The 27,706-nt window shown below is 44.5% G+C and overlaps 2 protein-coding genes across 2 annotated transcripts in view; both read left to right on the plus strand.

The window, feature by feature from the left end:
* Positions 1 to 1,025: 1,025 nt before the first annotated feature.
* LOC118370220 (sterol 26-hydroxylase, mitochondrial-like) lies at positions 1,026 to 14,634 on the plus strand. Its single transcript, XM_052499174.1, has 9 exons — positions 1,026 to 1,345; positions 4,024 to 4,214; positions 6,891 to 7,090; positions 7,316 to 7,513; positions 7,847 to 8,010; positions 10,247 to 10,413; positions 12,384 to 12,465; positions 12,608 to 12,814; positions 13,182 to 14,634. Exons 1-9 carry the CDS (start codon positions 1,079 to 1,081, stop codon positions 13,296 to 13,298), a joined length of 1,593 nt encoding a protein of 530 aa, XP_052355134.1. The 5' UTR covers positions 1,026 to 1,078; the 3' UTR covers positions 13,299 to 14,634.
* Positions 14,635 to 14,771: 137 nt separating this feature from the next.
* Positions 14,772 to 27,706, plus strand: part of LOC118370221 (transmembrane protein 198-B-like) — a 29,262-nt gene continuing 16,327 nt past the window's right edge. The window contains exon 1 of the mRNA XM_052499175.1: positions 14,772 to 15,650. The gene's annotated coding sequence lies outside the window, so the exon portion shown is untranslated. The remainder of the gene's footprint in view (positions 15,651 to 27,706) is intronic.

The following is a 27,706-nucleotide window of genomic DNA, read 5'->3' on the forward strand; positions in this document are numbered from 1 at the left end:
AGGAGTTCAGAAACCTGGCAGTGAGGGGCCGGAGCAACTTCTCCCTCAATGTCAGTGAGACCAAGAAGCTGATCGCGGACTGCGGGACACGGAGGGGGGACGAGCACACTCCCATCCACATTGACGGAATTGCAGTGGAGTGGGTCGAAAGCTTCAAGTTCCTCAGTGCTTAAAATTGTCCGCGCAGACTTGTGAAGAAGGCACGTCAGCGCCTCTTGCCCCTCAGAAGGTTTGTCATGGACACTCAAATCCTCAAAGTTCTATAGCTGTAACATTGAGAGCATCTTGACTGGCTGCATCACTGCTTGGTATGCCAATAGCACCGGCCTAGGTTGCATGGTGCGACAGAGAGTGGTACGGACAGCCTAGTACATAACACGGGCCATACTCCCTGCCATCCAGGAACTCTATATCAGGTGGTGTGAAAGGAAGGCCCGGAAAATCATTAAAGACTCCAACCATAGACTATTTGTTTTCTCTGCTTCCGCACGGCCAGCAGTACCCGTGCATAATGTCTGACACCAACAGGCTCCTGAACAGCTTCTATTCCCATGCCATAAGACCGCTAACTAAATTCCTACACAGACTGAATTTAGTTGTCTCTGCACACTTACAGGGCCCTACACACTACTGCACACAAACACTCACTCCATCATTTGCTCACAAACACATATGCACATACATTTATACTGATTCTAAACACACCCACACACACAATCATATAACATGCTGCTACTCTGTCTATCATATCCTGATTGCTTGTCACCTTATACATATCTACCTCTATAGATCCAATATCCCTGCACATTTGTAAATATGGTATTGGAACAGATCCTGTATATATTATAGTATGCTTTCTTTATCCTGTTCTTGTGTTTTGATTTAACGTTATTTTTATTATTACATAGTTATTGATAACTGCATTGTTGGGTTTTGAGTTAGCAAGAAAGGCATTTCACTGTACTTGTGCACGTGACGTTGAAATGTGAAACGTATGGGCGAGTCCCAATGTGCTGCAGGGCAAACTGTACTAAAAAGTCACAGATGGTAGAATGAATTTGTATGCGCTCCACTCAACATGTGTAGCCCTGCGGCGGTGACCAGGCCGCTCCGACTCACAGTTCACCACGGCCAGAAACTGTCAGTGGTGCTGGACGGCTTTGTTTCTGGTGGTCGGAGGTTCAAGTCCGGTGCCAGCAGACACGTGGGACAAAAATTGCAGACAACGATAGAAACAACTCCGGAGAAGTGCAAAACAATAGACGATCTACACGGACCTAGTTTGGCCACGACGGTGTATTGGCTGTTCGTGAAGGGATATGCAGATAAGAGCCATGCGATGCAGGTAAAATGAATTCCACAATCTCTCATTTCTGCTACTCTTTCATCCAAGTATGTCTAGTTTCATACGTGTCGTGAGTGCACGTTATCGAGCGAATTAAAGAGAGGTAAATCGCTCTTATTCAACTATCCAGATCATTTTCCATCAAATGATGTCGATGTAACTTGATTTGACGACTGCTATGATTAAACAATAAGACCAGAGGTGTGGTCCCACAAATCCCTGAGGTGCCTTATTTATATAAACTGGTGACCAATGTAATTAGAACATAATTACATTTTGGTAATTCAGGTGGTACATGGTCTGCTGTTATTTTGTGGCAGATGTTAAGACTACAAACCGTTATAAATGACCTATTTGCGAGATTTACTTATTTCAATTAGGTATACGCTACTGACTAAAATCTGGGTTTATAATCGCAATTCAATTTTGACATGGTTTGCTGAGCTAGATGCAGGTAGGCCAACATCTAATTTCAGTGAAAAGTCCACAATGAAGCAGGCGTTAAATGTGTAGAATGATACGTTTTCAATAGAGCTGTGACCATGATCACGATTGATAACTGCAGCACTCTCAACCAGTGCTCTCTCTTTCAGTCTCACCTCCGCCAATTGAATGAATTTATACTATTGTTGCACAAAAATATGGCATAAGAATACCTTTTACTCGATCAAGAAACAGTACGCAAACACCAGTAGCTGGTTTCCCTTACCTATTGAAATCAAGAAGAAGAAAATAACAATGGTGAAATAGACCAGTTTACTGCTGTGCAATGTCACATGTACAGTTGAGGTTGGAAGTTTACATACACCTTAACCAAATACATTTAAACTCAGTTTTTCACAATTCCTGACATTTAATCCTAGTAAAAATTCCCTGTCTTCGGTCAGTTAGGATCAACACTTTTATTTTAAGAATGTGAAATGTAAATAATAGTAGAGAAAATTATTTATTTCAGCTTTTGTTCCTTTTAGCACATTCCAAGTAGGTCATACGTTTACATACACTCAGTAGTATTTGCTAGCATTGCCTTTAAATTGTTTAATTTGGGTCAAACGTTTTGAGTAACCTTCCACAAGCTTCCCACAATAAATTGGGTGAATTTTGTCCCATCCCTTGACTGAGTGTAACTGAGTCAGGTTTGTCGGACTTCTTGCTCGTGTAACGGATGTGAAACGGCTAGCTTAGTTAGCGGTGGAATAGTGCGTGCTCAATAGCGTTCCAATCGGGGACGTCACTTGCTCTGAGACCTTGCTCTGCAAGGGCCGCGGCTTTTGTGGACTGATGGGTAACGATGCTTCGAGGGTGACTGTTGTTGATGTGTGCAGAGGGTCCCTGGTTCGCGCCCGGGTATGGGCGAGGGGACGGTCTAAAGTTATACTGTTACACGTGCACAAAGTAGATGTCCTCACTGACTTGCCAAAACTATAGTTTATTAACAATACATTTGTGGAGGGGTTGAAAAACGAGTTTTAATGACTCCAACCTAAGTGTATGTAAACTTCAGACTTCAACTGTATGTATATTAATAAAGACTAGGGTAGGCCAATTTATTTGGTAGATTTTCTTAATTGAAATAAAAGATGAAGGTGGTTCTGGAAGTATTCTCAGGGCGATTATTAGGTTGTATAAACATGAGTGCTTTCCTCCCACAATGCCACAAATTATCAGTCATTTTGATAAATAGGACTCACATGCGAGATGTCACTTCGCAATAGAAACTTGCTCTATTTAAAAAAATCATTTTCTATAATTCTTATTTGTACTTATGAGTTTACCAGGGGTGATCCAGTCATAACATTTGGAATTTAGTAGTACTGTGTAGAAAGCCAGTACCTAAGGTGGTTAAATCATTTCACATCCATCAAATTTATCATAGCATTTTATTTAGGAGGTCAAATTCGCTCTGATATTGGTGGGATCATGACCCCAGAAGTTATGCACCTGGATTCATGGTTTATTAAACTAGAGGTTGATTTGACTAATTATGATAATAAGTAGTTTATAACCTGTTATTTTTAGTAAATATACACTGTGTACAAAACATTAAGAGCACCTTCCTAATATTGAGTCCACCCCCTTTTCCCCTCAGAACAGCCTCCATTTGTCAGGGCATGGACTACAAGGTGTCAGAAGCATTCCATGGGGATGCTGGCCCACGTTGACTCCAATGATTCCCATAGTTAGATCAAGTTGGCTGGATGTTCTTTGGGTGGTGGACCATTCTTGATACACACAGGAAACTGTTGAGAGTGGAAAAAAACCCAGCAGCGGTGCAGTTCTTGACACAAACCTGTGCAATTGGCACCTACCACAATACCCTGTTCAAAGGCATTTCAGTCTTTTGTCTTGCCCATTCACCCTCTGAATGGCACACATACACAATCCATGTCTCAAGGCTTAAAAATCCATCTTCAACTTGCCATGTTCCCTTCATCTACACTGATTGAAGTGGATTTAACAGGTAACATCAATAAGGGATCATAGTTTTCACCTGGACTTATCTGGTCAGTCTGTCATGGAAAGAGCAGGTGTTCCTAATGTTTCGTATACTTGGTGTATATTTTGTGAATCATTAATTCATATTAAATATCATTATATAGGACTGTCTCACTGTGCATTTCCAACATCTTTGTGTACATTTCCAGAATCTAATATCTTCTACTCTGCCCCCAACCCAGGTTGAACACAAGAAACTGTACGGGCCCATCTGGCGCTCGCGGTTCGGCCCGTTTGATGTGGTGAACGTGGCGTCCCCAGAGCTCATATCCCAGGTGATCCGTCAGGAGGGCCGCTACCCGGTCCGGACAGAGCTGCCACACTGGAAGGAGTACCGCGATATGAGGGGACAGGCCTATGGACTCCATGTGGAGTGAGTGGCCGATGAACCACATCAAGGACTATTCCTTAGATTGGGTGTAGGAAAGGGTTAATACTTACACACACTGTTTCCTCATTTTTTTGGCGCACTGAGGAAATATTTGCTCTCGTGAGCGGAAACTGTTGTGAGGATTTTGTGCAACTTCCGGCACATGTTTACAGTAAACCCTGCGGCTGTACCATTACAGTTTTAGACAGTAGCCAATAGGCTATTGTGGCTATTTGAGCGTAATGTCGGCCTACCAACAAAACCAATGGCGCAAATCCCATAACATTTTCACATGGAAATAGCTTTAGATTTCCGTGATATAGCCTACAGTTTAGTTTTTTTAGTTTATTTTATTTTATTTTTACAGGGACAGTGCACATTAATCAACGTTTCAGTAAAAGTGCCGGTTTTAGCCAGCCAGCTAATTTTCAACCGCAGTCCCTGGGCAGGTTATTAAAAACAATTACAATATAGACAATAGCACCATAGACATAGCAACATAGGACAAGCAAGACATAGCATACAGACAGAGCAACATAGAACAAAAAGCAGCAAGACAAAATTCATAAAAGCAACAAAGTGTTTCCACACCTCACAAGCTACAGACAACAGACAACATGGAAAGCGGCAACACACAGCTAGGGACCATGTTCACAAATCTGATTGACCTTTAGCCATGTCTTCAAGCATTTTGTGAAAGTGTGATATGTGGTGCAGTTATGTGTGTCTGATGGCAGTGTATTCCAGACATGGGAAGCTCTCACAGAGAATGCAGATTTACTAAAGGTGCTTTTCCTTAGGGGAACTATACAGTCACCTCTCATGGCAGACCTTGTGGATCTGCTGCCATATGTCTGGGTTTTCTGTTTAACAAAAATATTGAGTGGAGGGGGAGCCAGGCCAGTAGCCTATATGTGATGTTCACTGCATTCGATTTTTAATCATGTTTTTAACATTATGCAACGCTTGATATGAATCATGTTTTACTTGGCCTGTGACATTATAGGGTGACAGTACATTGTGTTGTATGATGCAAGAAACCACTTTACAAAATACAATTTATTATTGCCATACAGAGACTTAGACAATGTAGGATAAGCAAGCGTGTTTCAAAATACAACACTGCCTCTTTAATTACGATGTAAGCTTTTAAGCTGATTAGCATTTCAAAGAGAGCTTGAAATGTGGCCTACACGTTTTGTGCTCTTGTAGGGAGGGGTAACTCCCCATTGCTGACCTATATTTAAGCAATAAAGCACCTCGGGGGTTGTGGTGTATGGCCAGTATACCACGGCTAAGGGATGTTGTTGTGTCGTGAGTGCCTGGACACAGCCTTTAGCCGTGGCAAATTGGCCATATACCACAACCTCTGAGGTGCCTTATTGCTATTATAAACTGGTTACCAACGTAATTAGAGCAGTAAAAATACATGTTTTATCATACTCATGGTATACGGTCTGATGTACCGCGCCTGTCAGCCAATCAGCATTCAGGGCTCGAACTACCCAGTTTATAATTATCAATAACTGGGCAAATAACTCGCTAACTAGCAAAGAATATCAACAAATGTGCACATGCGTGCTCTGAACTGATCTGAAAAGCGCTTTCACTTGCGGGCGATTGAAAGACCGCTCATGGGCTACCCCTACCCAAATAATTATACTCTGTTGCACACTGGCTCTGCTTACAACGAGTGCCTGGATATACAGCCCTTCACCATGGTATATTGGCCATATACCATCAACCCCCGAGGTGCCTTATTGCTATTATAAACCGGCGACCGACGTGATTATATACGGTCTGATATACCACGGCTGTCAGCCAATCGGCATTCAGGGCTCGAACCACCCAGTTTATCCTTTTGATTCAATCACAGAGAAAACTGTAATCTATATAGTGCAAACTAATGCGGCGAACTCAGTGAAGTTCAATCTCTTACATCTCTGCATGGCATTTCCTCTGCGCGGCATCCTGGGGGAGGTGCGCAGCTTCGAGGGAACATTGCTTACACCCTATGCTTCAAAGATACACTATGACAGTTATTGGTAATAAATCATTGCCTTGGGTAAAAGCAATGTTGGTCTGGTTTGAGGAAACCCTAACTCTACAGGTAAACTTGTTTCAGTAGTAACCCTCCACCTCCAACATGATCAATCTAACCTACAGGTAACTGCCAAAATAAAGGAAACGCCAACATAATGGGGCATTGGGGCAACATAATGGGGCATTGGGGCAACATAATGGGGCATTGGACCAACATAATGGGGCATTGGGCCAACATAATGGGGCATTGGGCCAACATAATGGGGCATTGGGGCACCACTAGTCGCCAGAAAAGCTTGAATGTGCCTTGGTATAGATTCTACAAGTGTCTGGAACTCTATTGGAGGGATTTGACACCATTATTCCATGAGAAATTCCATCATTTGGTGTTTTGTTGATGGTGGTGGAAAACGCCGTCTCAGGCGCTGCTCTATAATCTTCCATAAGTGTTCAATTGGGTTGCGATCTGGGATGTTCATTGCTTACTGTGTGGAAGCAGCTGCGTTTAATATACTTTGTATCCTTCATTTAAGTTTTTCCTTTATTTTGGCCACGACCTGTAGATAAACCTCCACCCCTTTATTCTCAATATCAACTGTAGATTCAGTGTCTGTCCTCTCCTCTCCTCTCCTACAGTAAAGGCCCACAGTGGTACCGTATGCGTAGTGTCCTGAATCCAAAGATGCTGAAGCTAGCAGAGGTGTCTGCGTACGCGCCTGTCATCCACCAGGTGGTAGGGGACCTGCTACAGCGTATTGAGAGCCTCCGTCTCCGCAGTCAGGACCACACCACCGTACCAGACCTCACCGCAGAGCTCTACAAGTTTGGCTTTGAAGGTGTGATACCATTGGTTCATTCAGTATTATTTATGCTTTTAACCCCTTCAGAAACACACACACACACCCAGTGGGGTTGGAAGCCAGAGTCTGCCACAGTCAGCAGCTTAGGTAAAGTGCCTTGCTCGGGGGCACAACGGCAGGAGATATGCATCTAGGATACCGAGAATCCCACCAGCTCTGTGTCGTCCTCATTGTTCAACTGTGTTCTCTCCGGCCCTGCAGGGATCTCTTCCATCCTGTTTGAGACGCGGCTGGGTTGTCTGCAGGAGGAGATCCCTAAGGACACGCTGAAGTTCATCGCTGCAGCCAACGACATGCTAACCCTGTCTGAGACCGTCCTCTTCCTCCCGCTCTGGACACGCAACGTCCTGCCCTTCTGGAAACGATTTGTCCAAGCCTGGGACGACCTGGTGGCTGTAGGTATGTTTGCAAATAATGTCCGGGGCTCCTTCTATTGAGCGACAAGTGGACTTAAAGGTTGGAAAGTAGACATGGTAGGTTCGACCTCCACAATGCAAGCGTACGGTTATTTCTATTGCACAAGGGCTTTCCCTGTCACATCAGCCACTGTCAGCCACTAAGCACCGTTGAGACGGGTCGGAAATCGCAGACCTATGTGGGAACTTTGTTAGTGTGGGAGGCAACCCGTCTGTCTGCCAAAGGAAACTCACTGTTGAGCTATGTTCAGTGTGTGTTTGTGTGCGTCCCCTACATGAATGTGTGTGTTCAATGTATTTCTTCATAAACCCTCAGCTCAGCGTCTCATTGACCATAAGTTGGCGCAGATGGACGCCCAGGTGCTGGCTGGGAAGCAGGTGGAGGGGATGTATCTCACCTACCTGCTGTCCTGTGATAAACTGACCCTGGGAGAGGTGTACATCAGCATCACAGAGCTGTTGCTGGGCGGAGTGGACACGGTGAGAGGAGAGGGTCATGGGAGGTCATACAGTGAGGAGGGGGGTGCCATACATAACAGCAGGGTCACGTTCTGTAGGGTACACCGTAAACAAACCTTTTGAAATGGAAAGCGAACATGTGAATTTCTCAATGGCAAAATTATATTATTTCCTCTTCATTTCAAAATGTTTTCTTCTGTTTTGTGCCTACTGGACATGTCCTAGGGAATGGGGGAAGTGATTGGAGTCAGAGGCTTTTGTAGGTGGAGGTGTATTTTGGCTTTAAGATTACACGATTCTCCCCAGGCCATAAATACTCAAAACATTTGCTTTAGTTTGTAGACATATATATTTGCGGTGTAACGTTGTATTAATTTTAGAGGGTACAAAATGCACTCACAGAACCACAGACAGATACACAGTAACCATACAAACACTACATGACCTGCCTGGCTGCATTCCCTGGTGCAGTCGGGTCTTGTTTTTGTCAGGCGTCACTTGCTGCTTTCTGGGATCTATTGCTGAGTAAAGCACAAGTCTCGAGCTCCATTTATTCCACCTTTTATGTTACGTCATAGAGATAAATGTGTTTTGCTCACTGGAAATCAGTGTTCACACTTGAGATGGTCTTTTTCAATGACTAGATGTCACTTGAAATGATCTACTGTTCCAAAGTCATTTCCTCTGCTGATTTTATGATGAATTGATGTCAATAAATGTTGATGATCACTTGATAACTCGTCTCTGATACAGCCTCCACCACTCCCTCAACTTTGAATATATTTTTTCGTTGAAACATCAGCACTTTAATTGTCCAAGTCAAATTTCCCCTCAGGGACGATAAAGTACGCTGAACAAAAATCTAAAACGTAACAATTTCAAAGGTTTTATAGTTACAGTTCATATAAGGAAATCGGTCATTTGAAATGAATTAATTAGGCCTTAATCTATGGATTTAACATGACTGGGAATACAGATATACATCTGTTGGTCACAGATACCTTAAAAGAAAAAGTACGGCCTCCCGAGTGGCGCAGCGGTCTAAGGCACTGCAGTGCTTGAGGCGTCACTACAGATCCGGGTTCGATCCCGGACTGTGTCGCAGCCGACCTCGACCGGGAGACCCATGAGGCGACGCATAATTGTCCCAGCGTCGTCCGGGTTAGGGGAGGGTTTGGCCAGCCAGGATGTCCTTGTCCCATCGCGCTCTAGCAAATCCTGTGGTTGGCCGGGCTCACGTACGCCGACATGGTCGCCAGATGTACTGTGTTTCCTCTGTCACATTGGTGGGGCTTAAGCGAGTAGTGTGTCCAGAAGCAGTGCAGCTTGGTAGAGTCGTGTTTTGGAGGATATATGGCTCTCGACCTTCGCCTCTTCCGAGCTCGTACGGGAGTTCCAGCGATGGGACAAGACTGTAACTACCAATTGGGGAGAAAAAGGGGTAAAAATAATAAGAATATGAGAGAAAAGTAGGGGCGTATCTGGCGTGACCACCATTTGCCTCATGCAGCGCGACACATCTCTTTCACATAGAGTTGATCAGGCTGTGGATTGTGGAATGTTATCTGACTCCTCTTCAATGGCTGTGCTAAGTTGCTGGTTATGGACGGGAACTGGAACACGCTGTCGTACACGTCGATTTAGATTAGCCCAAACATGCTCAATGGGTGAAATGCCTGGTGAGTAAGCAAGCCATGGAAGTACTGGGACATTTTCAGCTTCCAGGAATTGTGTTCAGATCCTTGCAACATGGGGCCGTGCATTATCATGCTGAAACATGAGGTGATGGCGGCGGATGAATGGCACGACAATGGGCCTCAGGATCTCATCACGGCATCTTTGTGCATTCAAATTGCCATCGATAAAATGTAGTTGTGTTCGTTGTCCGTAGTTTATGCCATCTTATACCATAACCCCACCGCCACCATGGGGCACTCTGTTTACAACGTTGACATCCTCAAACTGCTTATGGTAGAGTAATGAATATTCAATTCTCTGGCAACAACTCTGGTGGACATTCCTGCAGTCAGCATACCAATTTCACGCTCCTTCAAAACTTGAGACATCTGTGGCAGTGTAGTGTGACAAAACTGCACATTTTATAACAGACTTTTATTGTCCCCAGCACAAGGTGCACCTATGTAATGAGCGTGCTGTTCAGTCAGCTTGCTTTCATATTTTTGTTTAGTATATATCATATCACTTCACTCTAAGTAAACCCCTCTTTCTTTCTATCGTCCTTCTCCTTTCGCCTCAGACGTCCAACACCTTGTCGTGGGCGTTGTACCAGTTGGCTCGCGACGCCGCGTCTCAGGACAGGCTGTACCGTGAGATCATGTCCGTGTGTCCGGGAAGACAGCAGCCCAGATCAGAGGACCTGAGCAGGATGCCCTACCTGAAGGCTGTCATCAAGGAGACTCTGAGGTGAATACACGCACGTAGGCACGGATGCATGTACACGTACACACACACACAGGTTCTGAGGTGAACACACGCACGCCAAGAACGGTGACCTGCAACTGGCCTCTTGTTTTGAGCATGCCTGGTCAAAGAGTTTTTCTGCCTGTGTGCTTGCATTTTCCTTTCTCTAATTATACTGATGAGGACTGATAAGTGAGATAACATGTTGGCATTTAATCCGGAGTACAGAGGGTCAAGGTGGAGGCATGGGGCATGCTTTTTGGACAGTTTATGTAAGGAGGGAGGGGAGTAATGTCCTTATATAACCTGAATGGTGTGTTCAAATTTTAATTGTCACATTCTTCGTAAAGAACAGGTGTAAACTAACTCTGAAATGCTCACGGCCTTTCCCAACAATGCAGAATACAATATATATGTTTTAATAATACATAAATAAAAACATTGTAACACGAGGAATACATACACAATGAGTAATATTTACTTGGCTATGTACATGGGGTACCAATACGGAGTCAATGTGCAGGGGTATGAGGTAATTGAGGTAGAGATGTACATATCGGTAGGGGTAAAGTGACCAGGCAACAGGATAGGTAAGACGGAAGCAACAGCGTAATGTGATGTGTGTGCGGCAAGTGTGTGCCTGTGTGTACATGTTATCCGTGGGTGAGTGTGTGTATGTGTTTAGAGTAAGTATGTGTCAAAGAGGGTCGATGCAGATAGTCCAGGTAGCTATATGGTGAACTATTTAGCAGTCTTATGGTTTGGGGCTTAAGCTGTTCAGGAGCCTTTTGCTCCCAGACTTAGCTCTCCGGTATCGTTTGCCGTGCGGTAGCAGAGAGAACAGTTGATGACTTGGGTGGCTGGAGTCTTTTGACAATTTTTAGGGCCTTCCTTTGACACCGCCTGGTATAGAGGTCCTGGATGACAGGCTTAGAGAAGGAAATTGGCCCCCTCCAACTCTTCCTATATGGTCATAGCCATTTATCCTGTGTGTCCTTGATTTTCGAATTATTCAAATGCTCAATAACACCATCTAGGTCAGAATCACAACCTTCCATTGCCAACTCTCCGGTATCAAAACTTTACCAAATACCAATGTGACCAGACCTGTCAACATGCACAAAATATGGGGTACCAACTACGCAATTCTCTGTCCATGTACGCAGGTAATGAATAGGGCCTGATTTTTAAAAAACAAAAATTTTAATAAAAATAAATCCACTAACATCCCAATTCTCGAGCTGCAACACACAGACATGTACAGAGTTTGTGTCAACAGACATGGAGATGAATACATCATTATTGGACGTAGATACCTGGTGTCTGCCTCTCCTGTTTGTTGTGATGCTGAGTTTGAAGACTGTCAGCTGTACGTAAACACATGGACAAATCCCTTTTCGACTCTGTGTGTTGTGGGAAGGTGAACACTAATTGTTTCAAGCTAACGTTAGTGAACATAAGATGGATGTTCAGTGGGCTGTGAAGTGTCAGCAGTTCATTTGCTAGTGAAAGAAATTAAATGCAAATACGACAAATAACTGGTCACATTTGTGCGAGCGTGATGTACATTTAATACTGCGTCCCATTAGTTGTATTTTCCACGTAACATGACGAGGATCACGCAACCTGATAGACTGTAATTATGATCCACGTCACAAAGAGCATGACAAAAGTATTATCAAAAATAAATGTCTTGGCATTAAATGGAGTCGGGAGTTTAGAAGATTGTACGATGAAGAATGAGTGAGTGTCCGGTATTACAGAGGCAATGCTTCTAAAATGCCTTTGCACTAAATTTGCGAGTTGAATCTCCAAATTGCTGCGCGCGTCTGGTACTATAAAAAAGTTGGACAGGGTTGGCAGGTCTGGCATAGTGAACATTCCTAGCCACACACAGGTTTATATAAGGCAGTCCTACAGAGGCTCCCCATGTTGCTGAAGCTGTTCTCTCTCTCTCTCTCTCTCTCTCTCAGAATGTACCCTGTAGTTCCAGGGAATGGCCGTCTAACCGTAGACAATGAAGTTGTTGTGGACAACTACTGGTTCCCAAAGAAGGTCGGGGCAGGCGAAGAAAGATATCAACATCTCTCTCTTTCACCTTTGTCAATACTTAAGAAATCTCCATTTCTTTCCCCAAAGGATGAGATGTAATTTCCATTAAATTCTGTCAGTCCTACTTCCTATTCCCCTCTCTCAGACCCAGTTCCATCTCTGTCACTATGCTGCCAGTCATGACGAGGGGGAGTTTGTGGATGCAGAGTGTTTCAGGCCTGACCGTTGGCTGCGAGGGGACCCAGAGTCGTACCAACACCATCCCTACAGCTCTATACCCTTCGGGGTGGGCGTGAGAGCCTGTGTGGGCAAGAGAGTGGCAGAGCTAGAGATGTACTTTGCCCTCTCCAGGGTGAGTAAGAGAAGTATTTCATTGAGATTGTCAAGGAAGTGTTGAGTAATAAAAAGCCGTCAGTGCCAACATTATGTTACCACAGACTGTTGGAGGTAATTGTTGATGGATTTCGTCCATCATCTGTGGTGATTTGCTAATGGTAAATCCCCAGAAGCAATCTAAGAGTGTGTGGGAACAGGTGTGACGAACCCCATTTTTATGAGTGGGGCAATATTCTGCTTTTACTATCCCAGTTGGCATGGGACGTTATAGGGACATAATTTTATGGTTGTAAACTGATTCTCTGGCTAGAAAGAACTCAGACAACCAGGTGGCTCATTAACACTAAACCCTTGAACTTGAACTCTTGTCCCCCCCTCTACAGCTGATGCAGCATTATGAGATCCAGCCAGAGGATGGGGCCCCGACCACAGAGCCCAAGACTAGAACACTGCTCATCCCATCCAAACCCATCAACCTGCGCTTCCTACCCCGAGCCTGAGGAGGGTGCCAGGGAGTTATAGAAAGGGATTGACAGGAGGGTCTGGTGTTGTGCTGTGCTGTGGTAACCTCCAGTCCCCTAGATCCCCTTAAACATAGCCGATTGAAGTAGTTTGGGTGGGGGTGGGGGGAGTGGATGCTGAAAAATAAAGTTTGTTCATGCTACAGACAGCTATATCGGTCTGCTAATACAGGACTAGTAAAGGCTCAGTGCACAACTTTTGTGAAGAAATTATATCCCCCCCAAATGCCCTCAAACCAAATCTGATTCATAATCAGGTTATTCTGACACGGAACCCAAACCGGCTGCGCGCGTGCGCTATCGTGCATACATTTATTTGTCCCCCTACACCAAATGCGATCACGACACGCAGGTTAAAATATCAAAACAAACTCTGAACCAATTACATTCATTTGGGGACAGGTCGGAAATCATTAAACATGTATGGCAATTTAGCTAGTTAGCTTGCACTTGCTAGCTAATTTGTCCTATTTAGCTAGCTTGCTGTTGCTAGCTAATTTGTCCTGGGATATAAACATTGAGTTGTTATTTTACCTGAAATGCACAAGGTCCTCTACGCCGACAATGAATCCACACATAAAACGGCCAACCGAATCGTTTCTAGTCATCTCTCCTTCCAGGCTTTTTCCTCTTTGAACGCATCTAAACTTTCATAGTATTACCACGACAACCGGCAAAACATTTAATCTTTCAATCACCCACGTGGGTATAGCCAATGAGGAGATGAAACTTGGGTACCTGCTTCTATAAACCAATGAGGAGATGGGAGAGGCAGGACTTTCAGCGCAATCTGTGTCAGAAATAGAAAAGTATAATCAAAATGTTTCTATTTTAGCCCTTGGCATCGCAGACGTTCGTTGGCGCGCGCACGAGCAGTGTGGGTGCAATAATTGAATATCATGGATTTCTACATTTCTTTTCCGATGCGCACGCGACGTGTGCAGTCTGGTCAGCATGTGAGGTGTATAACTGGGGCCTTTGCTCTGTTGACCTTTACTATGAAGCTAATACATATATAATCTGCCCTGTAATAAATGCACATTGGTGTCGAGGAGAAATGTATCACTGTGTGTGTGTGTGTGTGTGTGTGTGTGTGTGTGTGTGTGTGTGTGTGTGTGTGTGTGTGTGTGTGTGTGTGTGTGTGTGTGTGTGTGTGTGTGTGTGTGTGTGTGTGTGTGTGTGTGTGTGTGTGTGTGTGTGTGTGTGCTTGTGAATGGCATAATATAATATCATCAGTTGCTAATACACCTTGTATATTTGTCTAGGGTATTGGCCATCAACTTTTACTTCATTAAAAGTCTTTATGAAATGTGAATTTATGTGCCCACATTAGTGTTTAACAAGTGCTGGAAACTCTGTGGTCCATACAAAGATTAAAAGATGGGTTTTATTTACGTTAAATATTAGTTTGTATTTGTGTTAGTTATTAGGTTTAACCAAAGGGGATAAGTAAGTTGAGTGTTAAAATAAATACAGTAGGTTGCAACTTGAAATATAGGTTTGTTAATAATCAAATATAACAGTTGGCGTTGAATCATATGTTTGGTTTCAACAAATGCAAAAGAAATGTTTCAATTGAGAACCTAACTCGTTTACTTGTAACTAGTTGAAGCAATTTTATACAGTACATGTAGCCACCAATCCTATCGGCAGATTTATGGATGATTAGGCTCACATTTTACATCTCACATGTGGGCTATATTATAGGCCAATAGCCAGCCTAGACATATTTATCAAGTAGCCTATCGGGCCACAGACACTTAGGGCAACTCAGAACACTGGATGTATTTAGTTAAATGTATTTTATGTTGAGAATAGTTTTAAAAAATTATATGCAGAACATCTCACATGGGTCGGGACCACTGTCCTCCATATTTTGTCCTTATCATCCATCCAGCCCTGCACTTTTCCTTAGAATGGTATGCCCCGGCATGAGCCTATAGAGCTTGCTGATACATCTCCTCTACACCCTGCACGCTCATATATTATTTTCCTCGGCATTCTGCAAAGCCTCGAATGTGGATTGGATGAAGCTGTAGGATACATCTCTAAATTGATGCTATACATAGAATAGTGTATGTTCTATAATGTAGACTAGTCACGGTATATTGTCACGGTATATTTTTGAATTAGGCTACAGTTGTCTTGTGTCTGGCTACATTGGATTACCTGGAGCAGCTAGAATCATCCGTCGCCCTAATGGGCTTTGACTGTATCCTATTCATAGTATCAAAATGAGGGATGCTGGACGATTCGGATGAGTCGTTCTGGGGCAAGATGCGGACAGAATGGCTGGGGCAGTGCTTCGTAGGATGCTGAGGCTTTGTGATGGTGAGTTGCCGCCGACGGTTTGCCTCTTTGTTCATTTATAGGAACCATTCGAATGGACATTCCATGCCTCGGGCATCCCAGGCAGAACCATTTTCCACTGGCCTAGCTGCGATGACCATTGGTTCGATAGGGTTCGGGCGCTATTGTCAAATGACCGTTGCCGTTGCATTATTTGATCCTACGGAATGGTTGTTTACATCTAATTAATTAGGTCAGACCTCTTACAAGTCCGACGGCACTATAGCATCAATGACATCATCATTTAATTTCTGCCATGTAAAGCTATGTCCATGACGTCCACAAAGCGCAATGTGTGCAAAGATTCCATTCCAGTCAATGATGCTTCTATCACGGGGTCAATGTCCGTTACATTACAATACAAAATGTGGTGTAGACGCTTTGGGTAGGCAACATAGCATCATCTATTATAAAGCGCAAACCAGGAGAATGCCACCATAAAACAGCCAGTCAAAATAAATGTGTAAGCTAAGCCTATGGAGGTGTGAGTGAGTGAGTGACTGGGTTTCTGCCCACCTCGATGCTGTGGAATAGCCCACTGAGCTAAAGCCTAGGCTATTACCTCAGGGAACTAAGTCTAGGTCTCACTGGTGTGTTGTGGAAAGGAAAGCGTTCAGTTGTCATTGAGTCACAGGGTAAACACATTGAAGATAATACTACCTGCTCTCTCGCCTAACAGACAGGATATGACTGATTATTATTCTAGTGAGGCAGTCAATCTGTCAACCCCACAGCCTTCATGCCGTGAGGGTTTCCTTAGCCTGTTGGTGGCGCACACTGGTTTGAATGATCCTAGAGGGAAAAACAAACAGACAACATCTTGAGCCTTGTCGACAACAATCTGGTGTCTGTGTCTCTCTCTTTTCATATTTCTCTCTCTTTCATCCGATCTCGCTCTCTCTTTCATTGTCTCTCCATATTTCTCATGTTTAGTGTAGATTCTGTCTCCTAGTGTAAACATCTGCCTTCCAGAGGAATCGCAGGCTTTGATAACACAGACATGTTTCCTTTCTCACGCACACTGAAAGGTGTGTGTGTGTGTGTGTGTGTGTGTGTGTGTGTGTGTGTGTGTGTGTGTGTGTGTGTGTGTGTGTGTGTGTGTGTGTGTGTGTGTGTGTGTGTGTGTGTGTGTGTGTGTGTGTGTGTGTGTGTGTGTGCGTACGTGGTGGAGATAAAGAAGCATGTTGCCCATTGATTTCCATGGCTGCAGTGGAACAACCATGCCCTGACACTGATCCAATTGGAAAGCTGAACCACCCAGGTTCCACTTCATTGTCCTGACCTCTGACCTGTTCCAACCCCTTCTCAGAACAGGCCAGGCAGCGTCAGTCAATGTAGACCTACATAGGAACAAGACACTGTGGCTGAGTGACCATCTACTTAGCTCTGTCTATCTGTCCTCATCATGACCCTTTATTGGCATCCTAACTGTCATGTGTTGTCATAACGACCAATGGAAGCATTGTTGTTTTAACAGCAAAAACATGTCATTGAATTATCCCATGAATTCATCACTGTGTTGATTGAATTGCATGATAGATCCATTGATGAGGGAGTTCATGAAGACAATTGATTGACTCTTGACTTGTTGCTGTGTTGTTATTTGACAGTGCTAGTTTAGAGGTCAGGGGTCATGAACGTGGTCATACGAGCATGCAGCCTGAATTAAGGAACTGAAAAGCAAAAGTCCTTCCTCAACATGCACACACACACACACACACACACACACACACACACACACACACACACACACAAACACAGGAATGTCGTATTGCTTATCAGACATGTGTTTTGTTGTACATTCTGAAATCCTTTGCTTACTTATGTGAGTGACCTTTTTTTTTATTGTACACAGATTATGTAGATTATGGAATTCATTTTAATTATGCAGATGAGCATAACGATGATGCTTTAATCCCTTCAATTATGATGGTTAAATAGTTATGTGTCTAATCCCATGTCCTGATGAGCTGCTGAGATATTTTCTATATTACGTTGCGTTTAAATGAAATAACTTACTTCAGAGAGGGGGAGAGAGATCTTGATTGCCTGCTATGTGTGGTTGAGTGATGGCTAAGTGTCAGGCTGCCAGTAGTTTAAGTGCACGACTTCCTCTCATTCCCTTCCCATCATCGCCTCCGAATTCGAGGAACAAATCATTCATTTCGACCATTGCGAAGAAACAAAAAAAGAGAAAGGGAAAGGAAACACACATCTGAGAGTATAGAGGGACGAGGAGGTGGTGAGAAGAGATGAGGTGAATCGTTATGCAGCAAGATACACTTCCTGAATGAGCAAGAGCGGGATGTTTTGGGATATTATTGAACTCCTTCCTCGGGGTGTACAGGGAGAGAGTGTGTAGGGGTTTCAGCGAGGAGGGGGAGTGTTGTGAACACTGAGGGGGACTTATACTGCAGGAGCATTTTAAAGACGGTGTGGAGACCGAGCCTTTGTTGGTCCCAGTTACGTAACAATGACAGCGCTAAGTAACGACTAATAACAGCGTTTACACTCAGAAGGAGCGAGGGACATGGGGGAAGAAGAGCAGAGAGGACGTGGAGACGTGGTAGAGGAGAGAGATGGGGATGCACATGTATGGAGGAGTGATGGCAGAAGACGCAATATAAAAGTCGTGGGATACAGAGAGAGTTGGAGAGAGTACGGGAGGTGAATTGAGGAGAGGTGAAGCGTGTATGCACGAGGGGTGTGAATGAGATGGATTGTAAATGGCATTAATCCAGTCCTCTGCTGTCCTTCCCCCTGGCTACAGATACAGATAGCAGGTCCCAATCTCATTATCTGTCTACGTGCAGAACACACACACACACACACACCAAGATTAACACCAGATCAGACTGACACAGACTGGGACTAACTGAATCGTCAGTATGAAGAGCATAAACCGTAACACGCTGAATTGACTTTTACAACTGCTTAAGGTCTAGCCTTTGTTTCTGGATCTCAATCATTTGTCCTAGTGACTAAATTCATTAATAAATACAGGTGAATCGATTTCAATTAGATTAGAAGAGTCAGTAGAGAGAGACTCTTTGTATGTGTAATAAACCACTGCAAGTCAGCTCTAGGTCCACACACAGAAGGAATTCGACTCCCTTAGATTCCCACTAGACTGCCTGGGACTCTTTGAGAGATGCGTAAAAGGGTCTGTTCAGTTCATTAACGACTCCAAAGGAACTCCATCCCAGAGAGTGTGTAGGAGCTGCAGCCTCTGCAGTCTGCTGGGGGAAACAATTGGTAGCATTCATGGCCATGTCTGCTGACACACAAAGCTCTCATAGATAAACCCATCGCTCTCTCTATCTGCCCCCGGATCCACCCCACCACCACCCCCTTTTATGGGCAGAATGAAGAGATTTCTAGTCCATCCAGTCTGATGGGCTAGCTGATCCATTGATGAGTGCCAATTGGGTTTATGTGACAGTTGCTGTCACTAGGCCATTCTCTGCTATACCAGGCAGGATTTAGTGAAGTAAGATCATTTTTATTTGCCCATTATGTGCCACTGACTGTCTAACCAGGTGATCCCCAGGCCAGACAACACATCCTCCTCTACCCAGGTCTCCATGGAGAAGCTCTGCCTGGGCCTCCATGGAGAAGCTCTGCCTGGGTCTCCATGGAGAAGCTCTGCCTGGGTCTCCATGGAGAAGCTCTGCCTGGGTCTCCACGGAGAAGCTCTGCCTGGGTCTCCATGGAGAAGCTCTGCCTGGGTCTCCATGGAGAAGCTCTGCCTGGGTCTCCATGGAGAAGCTCTGCCTGGGTCTCCATGGAGAAGCTCTGCCTGGGTCTCCATGGAGAAGCTCTGCCTGGGCCTCCATGGAGAAGCTCTGCCTGGGTCTCCATGGAGAAGCTCTGCCTGGGTCTCCATGGAGAAGCTCTGCCTGGGTCTCCATGGAGAAGCTCTGCCTGGGTCTCCACGGAGAAGCTCTGCCTGGGTCTCCACGGAGAAGCTCTGCCTGGGCCTCCACGGAGAAGCTCTGCCTGGGCCCTTGTATCAGAACCAGAGGGGGTAGAGGACAAATAATAGTCCAACACCATGTCTCCTCTCTCTGGTCGGGTTTGACAAAGCCCCCTCAAGGGTTTCTCATTGTCCCTATGGTGCCCCAACACAGCAGCCTGGCTCTCAACGGGACCGTGTGGGGCAAACACGTGAGACTGTTGACATACACACCGATGATCTGCCTGCCACCACAGCTGTCCTAGTTACCACGGTGACACAGCCTGTCATGTTTCCACTGCGACCACAGCCAGTCAGACATCAGTGATGGATATTGATCGACATGCGAGGCAGCTTTAGAGGTTCAGGGTTGAAATGAACAGCTATATTGATTGATAACTGCCACTGTTATCACACTAAACCCTTGTGTCCATTCCACGAGTTCTAGTTCTTCATTGGAAAGTGGCTCTGATAGGACTGTGTGATCTAAGTCTGTGACCGGGTGAGCTCAGGTCTGTCACACACCTCACGGAATTCTCACAGTAGTTCATTGGCCTTCCTTCAGTTACGTGGGCATCATACTTTCATCCTAGCCTGGCTGGTCGCTGATCTGTTTGTGCTCTTGCCAACTCCTTTTGCTGTCATTGTCAAGCCAAACATGTTTGGCATAACACTTCCATAAAGAGTTGGCAAGAGAGCAGAAACAGATCTGGGACAACCCAGGCTACATTGATTTCAAATCGTTCTACATAACCTTGTGTTTCTGCACTCGGTGTTTATTTGGGTTTTGGGGAGAGAACGATAGATAAGACTGGCGAACCCAAAGATATCTGCAACAACCGATAGGGGAAGGAAGACTGGAGGAATTGAGGAAACGAGAGAGAGAGAGAATGGAATGGTGCAATCTTGCTTGATCAGACTACTGATTATGAAGTTGATGGAGGAGATAAGAAGCAAAAAAAGAAAGGGACAGGCAACAAAGCCACCATTTTGTATCTGTGGGATTGGACATGAAAATATAATTACTCCCAATAGAATAAATACAACTTCAAAATGTATATTTCCTGAAAAAATGGGTGCGCTTGCTTCATTGTATTTTTTTAAGAAGCACACTAATTGTCCTCCTAGCTCCAAAACAGTGAGAGAACATCTGGGGAACCCTTTGAAGACATTTAGTAGCAGCGACAGACCAGATCCCACAGCAGCAGTAACACAGTGAGAAAACATCTTTTGAAGTCTATGAAGACATTTAGTAGCAGCGACAGACCAGATCCCACAGCAGCAGTAACACAGTGAGAAAACATCTGATGAAGTCTATGAAGACATTTCGTAGCAGCAACAGACCAGATCCCACAGCAGCAGTAACACAGTGAGAAAACATCTGATGAAGTCTATGAAGACATTTAGTAGCAGCAACAGACCAGATCCCACAGCAGCAGTAACACAGTGAGAAAACATCTGTTGAAGTCTATGAAGACATTTAGTAGCAGCAACAGACCAGATCCCACAGCAGCAGTAACACAGTGAGAAAACATCTGATGAAGTCTATGAAGACATTTAGTAGCAGCGACAGACCAGATCCCACAGCAGCAGTAACACAGTGAGAAAACATCTTTTGAAGTCTATGAAGACATTTAGTAGCAGCGACAGACCAGATCCCACAGCAGCAGTAACACAGTGAGAAAACATCTGATGAAGTCTATGAAGACATTTCGTAGCAGCAACAGACCAGATCCCACAGCAGCAGTAACACAGTGAGTAATGCATTATGAAGTGGTTATGTCAGCAAACACTGCGGAATGGGGAGCCCATTGGCAGATCTGTCCTATCTTTCGTCTTGCTTTCTCTCTTTTTCTTGTTCTCCTTTTTCACTCTTATTCAACCCTTTCTTCTGTGTAGTCTCAGGTCTCCTTCATGTAATTCACTTCCTGCTCTCACCCCATGTTCCTTTTCAACATATCCCTTTGAGATTGGGAAATGCGACAAAGGTGTTGGATTCGGGGTCAACTTTGAACATTGAGATACTAAAGACATGATAGATCAGAAGCATAGTATCTAAAGGAGTGAAATAGACTGGCTTTTAATGTCAAAAGTGAATTAGGTCAGGAGGTCAGGTCAGAAATTATGGTTCACTATCCTATTACCCTCTTCATGTGGAACCATAAGATGTAAGGATTGGAAAGGAGGAGTGCCTAAATTGGAGTATATTAGAGGTAGACCGATTATGATTTTTCAACGCCGATACCGATTATTGGAGGACCAAAAAAAGCAGATTTTTATTTTCTATGTATATATAAAATATATATATTTATTATATAAATATTTATATATTTATTTTATATATATATATATATATATATATATATATATATATATGCAGGTTTACAAATATTTACTTCAATTGACTTTAAGAAAGGCAAAAGATGTTTATGGTTAGGTATATTCATACAACAATTGTGCTTTTTTTGCGAATGCCCCTTTGTTAAATCGTCACCCGTTTGGTGAAGTAGGCTGTGATTCGATAAATTAATAGGCACCGCATTGATTATATGCAATGCAGAACAAGCTAGTTAACCTAGTAATATCATCAACTATGTGTAGTTAACTGGTGATTATGTGAAGATTGATTGTTTTTTATAAGATAATTTTAATGCTAGCTCGCAACGTACCTTGGCTTCTTGCTGCACTCACGTAACAGGTGGTCAGCTTGCCACGCAATGTAAGCGGCCATAAAATGCTGATTACCGATTGTTATGAAAACTTGAAATCGGCCCTAATTAATCGGCCATGCCGATTTAATCGGTCGACCACTAGAGAATATACTGTATACTGGTAGTGGTGGGAACATGGCTTTGTCTGAATACAGCTGTTCCGACCCTTTGGGAAGAATTCAACTTGGTTCAGCTTCTCTAGTGTTTGTGAGTTATTTACTCTAAGGCACTGCATCTCAGTGCAAGAGGCGTCACTACACTCCCTGGTTCAAATCCAGGCTGTATCACATCCGGGTGTGATTGGGAGTCCCATGGGGCGGTGCACAATTGGCCCAGTGCCTCCTGGGTTTGGTCGTTATTATAAATTTGAATTTGTTCTTAAACTGACTTGCCTCGTTAAATAAAGGTTACTTATGGTTGGCATTGGAAGCCAAGCCTGTGCTGGGTATCACACGTGTTACAGCTATTGCTGATGCCCACTCACTACAGTGGGATGATCATACAAGGTGACATCCCTGCACTTGTCCACTGGTGTTCTTCTCACGACACTGTCACTGTGACACAGAGGAGGGTAAAACCAAGAGGTAATGAGAGAGAGCGAGAGGGGAGCTGAGAAACAGACTGTCATCTGTAGTGACACATTTGTTTGTATTGAGAAGAACATTGCGATGACTAAATAGGTTAGTGCAATCTGCTAATGGAGTAATGGAGGCAGCCACACACACAACCCCCCCTCACACACATTCTCACACACCAAGGTACATACTGTCCTTAAACATATATCAAAGGTCTCTGTGGAGCCGTAGGAGGATGAGTATTATATTATGTGAGCGTACCAAATGGCACTCTATTCCCTATTTAGTGCACTGTGCTCAGGTCAAAAGTAGTGCAGTATATAGGGAATAGAGTGCCATTTGGGATGCAACCGATGTCTTGCTGATCGTGTGTGTGTGGAGACTGGAGCGGGTCCAGTTCCTGTATGGTGGGTTGTGGGTAGTCACCAGTCAGCATGGTTACATCACCTCCAGACTGCACTGCAAGGCTGTAGCACGACAACAGCTTGCAGGAAGAGGCTTGAGTGGGCTGTGTGTGTGTGGGGGGGTTGTACACGCTTTGGCTAGGCGTCAGTCACGACGACTGGCGCAGACGCAGAAATACATACACTATTCAGTGCTGATCATTGTGTCTAATGAGACTGACGTAAGACCTTGTTAGAATTCTCAGCCACATTGTTAGTCAGCCCTCTCTTCTTGAAGGCTTTGATGACATTTCTACAGAAGCACTGACATTTCCATCCTTAAACATACAGTCAGTCACTACACTGTGGTGCCACACATAACTATTATATGTCAGCTAAGAGCAACTCTCTCAGAGAGTTTATATATAGATTGGTCCTGTTAATGAATGAGGCGTATGAGTGTTGCAGACACACACACATGCACACACACGCATATTAATCTCCATGTTGCTAAGAGCTGAGGCGCTCAGCAAGATGATCTGGGGCTGACTAAACCCTTGGCTACCTGTCCCTCCGAGCCCCTCTCTCTCCTCTTTCCCCTCTCTTCCCCACCCCACTAGAGTCAATCAGAAAGGGCAGGGCTATTGTACTGAGAGATATCACACCTTTCACGGTCATCCTTCTGTACACACACACATATTTATATACACTGCTCAAAAAAATAAAGGGAACACTAAAATAACACATTCTAGATCTGAATGAATGAAATATTCTTATTAAATACTTTTTTCTTTACATAGTTGAATGTGCTGACAACAAAATCACACAAAAATTATCAATGGAAATCAAATTTATCAACCCATGGAGGTCTGGATTTGGAGTCACACTCAAAATTAAAGTGGAAAACCACACGACAGGCTGATCCGACTTTGATGTAATGTTTTAAGGACATTACATCAAAGTCGGATCAGCCTGTAGTGTGGTTTTCCACTTGAGGCTCAGTAGTGTGTGTGGCCTCCACGTGCCTGTATGACCTCCCTACAACGCCTGGGCATGCTCCTGATGAGGTGGCGGATGGTCTCCTGAGGGATCTCCTCCCAGACCTGGACTAAAGCATCCGCCAACTCCTGGACAGTCTGTGGTGCAACGTGGCGTTGGTGGATGGAGCGAGACATGATGTCCCAGATGTGCTCAATTGGATTCAGGTCTGGGGAACGGGCGGTCCATAGCATCAATGCCTTCCTCTTGCAGGAACTGCTGACACACTCCAGCCACATGAGGTCTAGCATTGTCTTGCATTAGGAGGAACCCAGGGCCAACCGCACCAGCATATGGTCTCACAAGGGGTCTGAGGATCTCATCTCGGTACCTAATGGCAGTCAGGCTACCTCTGGCGAGCACATGGAGGGCTGTGCGGCCCCCCAAAGAAATGCCACCCCACACCATGACTGACCCACCGCCAAACCGGTCATGCTGTAGGATGTTGCAGGCAGCAGAACGTTCTCCACGGCATCTCCAGACTCTGTCACATCTGTCACATGTGCTCAGTGTGAACCTGCTTTCATCTGTGAAGAGCACAGGGCGCCAGTGGCGAATTTGCCAATCTTGGTGTTCTCTGGCAAATGCCAAACGTCCTGCACGGTGTTGGGCTTTAAGCACAACCCCCACCTGTGGACGTCAGGCCCTCATACCACCCTCATGGAGTCTGTTTGAGCAGACACATGCACATTTGTGGCCTGCTGGAGATCATTTTGCAGGGCTCTGGCAGTGCTCCTCCTTGCACAAAGGCGGAGGTAGCGGTCCTGCTGCTGGGGTGTTGCCCTCCTACGGCCTCCTCCACGTCACCTGATGTACTGGCCTGTCTCCTAGTAGCGCCTCCATGCTCTGGACACTACGCTGACAGACACAGCAAGCCTTCTTGTCACAGCTCGCATTGACGTGCCATCCTGGATGAGCTGCACTACCTGAGCCACTTGTGTGGGTTGTAGACTCCGTCTCATGCTACCACTAGAGTGAAAGCACCGCCAGCATTCAAAAGTGACCAAAACATCAGCCAGGAAGCATAGGAACTGAGAAGTCGTCTGTGGTCACCACCTGCAGAACCACTCCTTTATTGGGGGTGTCTTGCTAATTGCCTATAATTTCCACCTGTTGTCTATTCCATTTGCACAACAGCATGTGACATTTATTGTCAATCAGTGTTGCTTCCTAAGTGGACAGTTTGATTTCACAGAAGTGTGATTGACTTGGAGTTACATTGTGTTGTTTAAGTGCTCCCTTTATTTTTTTGAGCAGTGTATTTATAGTACCAGTCAAAAGTTTGGACACCTACTCATTCCAGAGTAATTCTTTATTTTCTACTATTTTCTACATTGTAGAATAATAGTGACGACATCAAAAACTATGAAACAACACATATGGAATCATGTAGTAACCAAAAAAGTGTTAAACAATTGGCATTCTCTCAACCAGCTTCACCTGGAATGCTTTTCCAACCATCTTGAAGGGGTTCCCACATATGCTGAGCACTTGTTGGCTGCTTTTCCTTCACTCTGTGGTCCAACTCATCCCAAACCATCTCAATTGGGTTGAGGTCGGGGGATTGTGGAGGCCAGGTCATCTGATGCACCACTCCATCACTATCCTTCTTGGTAAAATAGCCCTAACACAGCCTGGAGGTGTGTTGGGTCATTGTCCTGTTGAAAAACAAATGATAGTCCCACTAAGCGCAAACCAGATGGGATGGCGTATCGCTGCAGAATGCTGTGTCTATGCTGTGTCTAAGTGTGCCTTGAATTCTAAATAAATCACAGACAGTGTCACCAGTAAAGCACACCATCACACCTCCTCCTCCATGCTTCACGAGGGGAACTACACATGCGGAGATCATCCGTTCACCGACTCTGCGTCTCACAAAAACACGGCGGTAGGAACCAAATATCTACATTTGGACTCCAGACCAAAGGACAGATTTCCACCGGTCTAATGTCTATTGCTCGTGTTTCTTGGCCCAAACAAGTCTCTTCTTATTATTGGTGTCCTTTAGTAGTGGTTTCTTTGCAGCAATTCGACCATGAAGGCCTGATTCACTCAGTCTTCTCTGAACAGTTGATGTTGAGATGTGTCTGTTACTTTAACTCTGTGAAGCATTTATTTGGGCTGCAATTTCTGAGGCTGGTAAATCTAATGAATTTATCCTCTGCAGCAGAGGTAACTCTGGGTCTTCCTTCCCTGTGGCGGTCCTCATAAGAGCCAGTTTCATCATAGAGCTTGATAGTTTTTGTGACTGTATTTTTTTGCGTCGGAATACCTATCTTCTGTACACCACCCCTACTTTGTCACAACACAAATGATTGGCTCAAACACATTAAGAAGGAAAGAAATTCCACAAATTAACTTTCAAAAAAGGCACACATGTTAATTGAAATTCATTCCAGGTGACTACCTCATGAAGCTGGTTGAGAGAATGCCACGAGTGTGCAAAGCTGTCATCAAGGTAAAGGTTGGCTACTTTGAAGAATCTCAAATCTAAAAATGCATTTTGATTTGTTTAACACTTTTTTTTTGTTACTACATGTGTGTTATTTCAGAGTTTTCATGTCTTCACTATTATTCTACAATGTAGAAAATAGTAAACACTAAAGTAAAACCCTGGAATGAGTAGAGAGAGAGAGAGCACAAACCCTCAGTCTGGAGGTGATTCTAGCCTGAGCACAAACCCTCATACTGGCTTTTCATGCCAATAAAGCCCATTGAACTGGAGAGAGAGAGAGAGAGAGAGAGAGAGAGAGAGAGAGAGAGAGAGAGAGAGAGAGAGAGAGAGAGAGAGAGAGAGAGAGAGAGAGAGAGAGAGAGAGAGAGAGAGAGAGAGAGAGAGAGAGAGAGAGAGAGAGAGAGAGAGAGAGAGAGAGAGAGAGAGAGAGAGAGAGAGAGAGAGAGAGAGAGAGAGAGAGAGAGAGAGAGAGAGAGAGAGAGAGAGAGAGAGAGAGAGAGAGAGAGAGAGAGAGAGAGAGAGAGAGAGAGAGAGAGAGAGAGAGAGAGAGAGAGAGAGAGAGAGAGAGAGAGAGAGAGAGAGAGAGAGAGAGAGAGAGAGAGAGAGAGAGAGAGAGAGAGAGAGAGAGAGAGAGAGAGAGAGAGAGAGAGAGAGAGAGAGAGAGAGAGAGAGAGAGAGAGAGAGAGAGAGAGAGAGAGAGAGAGAGAGAGAGAGAGAGAGAGAGAGAGAGAGAGAGAGAGAGAGAGAGAGAGAGAGAGAGAATGTTTGACCAGAAGGAGAGGTCCAGCTGGGTGTGTTTGTATATGTACACTTCCATTCAAATGTTTGGCGTCACTTAGAAATGTCCTTGTTTTTTAAAGAACAGCACAAAAAAAGTCCATTCAAATAACATCAAATTGATCAGCGTCTGTGTTATTTTGC

This window comes from Oncorhynchus keta, chromosome 37, assembly GCF_023373465.1.
Source record: "Oncorhynchus keta strain PuntledgeMale-10-30-2019 chromosome 37, Oket_V2, whole genome shotgun sequence".
Classification (NCBI taxonomy): Eukaryota; Metazoa; Chordata; class Actinopteri; order Salmoniformes; family Salmonidae; genus Oncorhynchus; species Oncorhynchus keta.

Excerpts from the sequence above, each read along its gene's own strand:
- LOC118370220 (XM_052499174.1), top strand. The coding sequence starts at position 1,079 with ATGTGTAGCCCTGCGGCGGTGACCAGGCCGCTCCGACTCACAGTTCAC. Across the intron at positions 4,215-6,890 it reads GCCTATGGACTCCATGTGGA|TAAAGGCCCACAGTGGTACC; the intron begins GTGAGTGGCCGA and ends CCTCTCCTACAG. Across the intron at positions 10,414-12,383 it reads GTCATCAAGGAGACTCTGAG|AATGTACCCTGTAGTTCCAG; the intron begins GTGAATACACGC and ends TCTCTCTCTCAG.